This window comes from Staurois parvus, unplaced genomic scaffold (assembly GCF_062004578.1).
Source record: "Staurois parvus isolate SC_StPar_1 unplaced genomic scaffold, SC_StPar_1.0 ptg000670l, whole genome shotgun sequence".
In the NCBI taxonomy this organism is placed as follows: Eukaryota; Metazoa; Chordata; class Amphibia; order Anura; family Ranidae; genus Staurois; species Staurois parvus.
In genome coordinates this window covers 919324-925323 of record NW_028318466.1, presented here as the reverse complement: position 1 = coordinate 925323, position 6000 = coordinate 919324, and the positions used below count along the sequence as shown (strand labels likewise).

At 40.0% G+C, this 6000-nt stretch overlaps 1 protein-coding gene across 2 annotated transcripts in view; it reads right to left on the bottom strand.

The window, feature by feature from the left end:
- Nucleotides 1-434: 434 nt before the first annotated feature.
- MRPL3 (mitochondrial ribosomal protein L3) overlaps nt 435-6000 on the bottom strand; it is a 139779-nt gene continuing 134213 nt past the window's right edge. For both annotated transcript variants that reach the window (XM_089652054.1, XM_089652055.1), the window contains exon 10: nt 435-892. In XM_089652054.1, coding sequence (XP_089508180.1) covers nt 749-892 — 144 coding nt within the window. In that variant the 3' untranslated portion in view covers nt 435-748. The remainder of the gene's footprint in view (nt 893-6000) is intronic.

Below are 6000 nucleotides of genomic sequence, written 5' to 3'. Positions count from 1 at the left end.
CTGGAAAGGCTTTTGTTTTGCAAAAAAGAAAAAATAAGTTTCACTAAAGGATTAACCATATGATTTAAATTACAAATCTGCTGTCCAATAGCAGCTTCCTTATTTCCTCCCACTCTTCTAACCGTCATTTCCCTGTGTAACCATGAGCCTAATTGGAAGCTATTAAGGATCAGAGATGGTTATTATTTCAGACACTAAATAAGTGAGGTAGTACAGGACCAAAAGGAGACTAAAAGGTGTAAGACTTCAGTCAGACTTCTATTTTTTTGTCAGAACAACCATTAGCTTAGTTTGAGAAGAGATATAATTATTTCTGCAGATACGAATTAAAACTACAACTTTGATCTCCTGACTTACTAATAAAATCAGAAATATAATTGGAGTATCTTCTCCAGTAGGCAAGCGAATGAGCCATTCAAAGAATGAAGTCCAAAAATGATTAAACTGTTTTTATTTCAAATAAACATGACATACCTTTTTATAATTTGTCATGACAAGATTAGTTTAGAAAAGCCCTGTGGATCCACAAGATCCATAACAATATAAAGCAAATTGTAAGTAAAGAAACCATCTTGGCTGTGTTCAATTAAAAAAACAAACAAATGTGTTTATGTCCTTGTGTCTTTCAGGATAGAACTGGCAGCAATGGGAGGGAATCCCTTCTGTAACCTGGGCACCTCATTCATTACAGTAAGAACTGCCATTGATGACAACACCTATCGGAATGGAGATGTCAGAAATGCTAAGATTATTTGACAGAGGGTTCATTGAACTGGAACGCTTCCTCATCGTAAAGGTCTTCTGGCAACTCTTCATCTCCATCAGCGAAAAAAGTAGGAAATGGAAGGTTTTCAAATCCTTTTTGTTTGACAGCGAGTTTTGTGTCAGTGACCTAGAAAACAGGATAGGAAAGGATGACATTTGATTATCATGTCCATTTTACATATAGGATGATCACGCATCTCTTCTGCATAAATTACAGCCCTAATTACTAGGTTTATTCATATAAAAAAAAAAAAGTATGTGACATCCAAATGTTTTGTACAATATTACCTATACTTTTAAATGTTTAGCTTGTTCAGTTAAGATATGTAGATGAAAGATTGAAGTGGATTGGTGGCTTTGCATATCTACTCCAGAATGCCTCCTCCATTTTGATAAATTCCCCTCATTAAATTGTGGGCAAAACTCGAAAGGTAAAACCTGCATGCAATTGTAGCACAGTAATCATATCAATTGAACTCCAATATGACGTGTCTGTCTAAGGGCAAGAAAGACACATTCCCTAAAGGTAACGACATGTACAAGCCTACTAAGTAGTAACGCAGAGCAAAGAGAAGCACTCCTGTGCAACGTGCCCATAATGGCCTATCGGATTATAGTTTACTGCAGTCATCTTCAGCTGGCCTACACTGATTGAAATTTGGCTGCTTCAGCAGGGACTGGCCAAATTCCAATCAGTGTGTGGCAGTCCCTGCTGGACATGTTTTCTCAATCATTGGCTACAGCTAATCCGTTGATGTTCAGTGTATCCTGACAGCTGCAGGTGCTGCTGTCAGAATACAATGTCCCATCAGGGGGGAAAAACAAAAAAAAACCAAAACCCTTCAACCACCTTATTTAAATGAAAGAATTAATCATTTACTTTTTTATGTCCAGCCCACTGGCTGAATTAAATAAAAAAGATTAATAGTGTATGGCCAGCTTAAAGCAGTATTCTTTTCTAACCAGGCACCCTGCAGGTTTATGACATAATATGCTAGTATGCACCGTAGAACAGGAGCAGGGAGAGTACTCATTTTTTTTTAAATATTTCAACATTTTTCAGTTTACTACATTGGTAATGGGTAATAAGAACCACTACTGCTAGTTCCATGAGACAAGAAGCAACTAAATTACTGGGAAAGGTAAGGTGCAGCAATAGTCCCATAATCACCCCTATATGTTAACACTCTTGCTTAGAGGTCTCAATAATGGAGAACACAGATGCCTTTCAGCACTCAAACTTTATCATGGCATGGCACACCTTCGGTAAGAGGGTAGAAATTGGGGACGAGGAGTATGCTCATTTTATTTTTAAAACTGTGTAAGAAAAAGGCTGTGGGAGAGAATTAGACTCCCATAGCAGATTTTTCAAACATTCGGTCGAATCTGCTTAGTACAAGGATTTAAGATGATGTTATTACATTGAAGGAGGTAGGACAAGTGTGCTTTGAGTACTATCAGCGGCACTGGTGGCCCTGCCTGAGACGGACTGCACCTGTATTTTGCGCAATTTGTTGTGCACAACTGAGGTGCACATTAATGTGAGTTTTTAAAAACTAAGTTGACGTTTGTGAACATATTACATCCATACAGGCAGTCCCTGAGTTATGAACATTTGAGCTACGAACAACTCATACTTACGAATGGAGGGAGAAACAGAAAGTGAGAAGAAAACAACCCATAGGAAGGGAAATTCACTCCTGTAAGAGTTACGGGAAAAAGGTGTCTCCACTGAAGGTATATCACCAATCCTTGTTTCCATAACAACCCAAAATTTTCAAAATCCAATTTTCACAGGGACAAAGTGAGGTGAAATCTTCTGAACAGGGGCACAGACAGCAAAACAAACATTACAGGGGTGTTATCTCTTTCCTATGCTATCCAAACGTATAAATGATTTCTTTGGCTGGAGCTACACTTGAAAAAATTTACCTGTTCCAACTTACATACAAATTCAACTTAAGAACAAACCTACAGACCCTCTCCTGCTCGTAACCCGGGGTACCGCCTATATTTAGGGTGTAACATGTTCAGCATTTGCCTCATTTCCCCCCCATCCCGTAACAACGGGCTAGGGATCTTCTCCCTGAACTCCACCTACATGGCTGCAACATTAATTTACAGAGTTCTATGCATTAACTATATGTAACGTCACCCATTGCGGCTGACGGCCTGTAGTGCTCAGTAACTGCCTGCTCATATTGGGAGGAGTGGCCAGACAGCAACTAAGGCAGTCTGCAGGAGCCTGACACTGCACCCGCAATTTGCTGATCGCAGATGCACTGCATTACAGGTTCCTAAAAAAATAAATGCACTTTTTTTTTTTTTACTGCAAAAAAATGTGCATTTTATTTTTAAAAGGTGACTTTATCCTTTTACCTGTTTTTTAAAATAATAATTATTTTTTTAAGCTGAAAGTGCTAGGGAATATTTTAGTCTTCTGCGCCTAAAGCAGATTTGCGTCTGTGGTATGTTAACCCCTAATATATAAATTCCATCCTAAAAGATAAGAATCTCTCCATTTAGAGTGGAGTGGAATAAAGTACCAAGAGTATACCTGCACAAGGAATGTATATTTGGACATACATAGCATATATAGATTTCAGTTTAATAATTTATATTGCTATGGATTGTATTGCAATTCTATTTGTTTTACATTTGATAACATAGTGGAGGTTTGCACATTTTTGTGCTGCGCTTTATTGCACTACTGTATTAAGGGAATTAGTAGAATTTAGCACTGCACTTGTTATAGTTTATTACTTACTTTACTAGCTGCAAGCTTATTTTAGCAGGGAAGCTCAATTTGTATTGCCTGACGTCTGGGCGGGTAGTTTTTTTTTCTACATTTAACCTACTGCTGCGGGCAAACAGTTGGGCTTACTTGTCAGTGTTCACCGTACCAGCTGTCTCTTTTTGAAAAGAGTGCGGCCGTGCCTGGTTCCACCTACACGGCTGCATCATTCACAGGGTTCTGTGAATTAATCAACTACAAGTAATGACAGCTTTTTATCTACCACGGTGCTTGTTGAGCTCTCTGGTAGTTCACTGAAGTAAATGCATTTTTTTTTCCCTGAAAAAATGTTTTTTATTTATTTTGAAGGTAAAACTTATCCCTTAACAGATCAGACACTGGAGTTTGATTTGTCTGCTCAGCAAGCGTGTACTGTGCACCCAAGTGCTTCTGTGTGGGACAGTAACCTGAAGGAAAAAAGTGTTTATTTCTCATTGGCCCCACATTTACTCCATCAGATGGACTTCTGCTGAGCTCGACTTTCCCCTTTCCTGATGAGCAGCGAATCGGTGCTCGTCACGCTGCTAGTCTCCAGATGCGGTGCTGGAGAGAGCCAGGGAGTTGAGTAGGAGATAAACAGCACAATGTTAAAAATATTAAGTCACCATAAATCCTCTGTTTTATAAAGCCCCAAACAGTCCTAAAAGCACCGCAGAATTAAATCTCGTTTTGGCTAAAATTATTATTTATTTTTTTATCAGGACAAGTATATTGTCATGGGGGACAAACCATGAGGGAAGCCAATTTAGTCCTATGGACAAATAGTTTTTAAAAAAATTTCCACACCCGTTTTAAGGTACAATTTTACAAGGAGCGTGTCAACAATTTAATATATCTATTTGCAGGTATACAAATGTCAGTGAAGAAATATTTGTGCAGCTGAATACTGAGTGTGACAGACATATAAAACCTCCAAAGAAAAGATTTAAATTGTTTTAGCGGGGAGATGCAGTTATACTACAAACCGCTAGAAGCAAACGTATTTAGCAGTGGTGGCCACAAATATTTTTTATCTGTGGACACGGTCTCTGAAATCGGATTTGTATTCCAGACTGAGTTTTTTTTTTTTTCTCTTTACGGGAGATGGAAGGCTTTGTGAACAATACTTTAAGCTGGATTACTTGTATACCTAAATCCTGCTCTGGGCATTTCCTTAGCCTCACATTTCCTTTGTTGTATGTTGCAGCGCTCTGCTTCTGGAATCGTGCCCTGTGAATCATTTGAGAAGCTTTTTGTCTCCTTTAGTGAGATTTCCTAAAGTGTTATTTCACATCGTACTTCGATGGCTTCTTCAGATATCCTACCGCAGAACAGAAGATGTTACTGCATATGTCTTTTTTTAATTGAAATGTGGGGATTTCAAATAAATAGGGGGCTTGAAATGTTGAATGTACCTAACAGGAATAGAGGCAAAATAAGCTAGGCCTGGGAAACATAACATTAGGAAAAAATATTACGGTACAGCAGAACGCTCTCAGAGTAATATTAAATCTCCCTGAGGCCTGAAGAACGAAGCACAACAAAATTAACACAATTAGATATCTACATAAAATTCCTTCCTCAGCTGTCCTTATCTGCACTCCAAAGGCCTAAAGAGGCTGCACAAGCAAAAGATGACTAATGGATTGATAGCCGTAATCAATGAACCACCGAGAGGTGGAAAGACTACAGCCAATGATAAAAATCAGGCTGGAAAGGTCTGCATGTAAGAACAGTGAAGACAAGGCGTTCTATATTAGGGCCAATTCATAAAAGCTTTATAGCATGTGTAAGGTGCCTTAAAGCCCGACTCCGGAAACGAGACTCCCCCCCCCCCCGGACCCCCTGAATTACTAAGGTTAAATGCATGTAAGGTCTATGAGGAGCTCAAGATGCAGAAGATGTACTTATCCTACACTTACTTCAGCCAACCCCAGTTCTCTCCTCTTCCCTCTCTGACAATTTATAGGCATTTCCTCTGTGTGAACATGTACAATGCAGGAATATTAAAGTGGTTCTAAATGCTTTTTACCTTTGTGCATTCTATGCATGAAGGCAAAAAGACCTTCACTGTACAGCTTGCCCGTCAGCCCTCCATGCCACCCCTCCTCCCCCTATACCCACCTGAGCCCCATCTCAATCCAGTGATGTGTAGAAGAGCAGAAGCTCTCCCGGGTCTCTCCCTCCTCATTGGCTGAGACACAGCATTGGAAGTCATTGGCTCCCACTGCTGTCAATCACATCATATGAGGAGGGAGCAGGAGGTGAGACCAAGCCATGCTCTATGTGTCTCAAAGACACATAGAGGCGGTTCAGGACCAAGCACGCACGAGTGCCCCCAGAACAAGCAGTTTGCTATTGGGGCGATAAGCAGGGGGAGGGGCCAGGAGCACCGGCGGGGGACGCATGAAGAGGAGGATCAGGGCTGCTCTGTACAAAACCGTTGCACAGAGAAAGTGTAA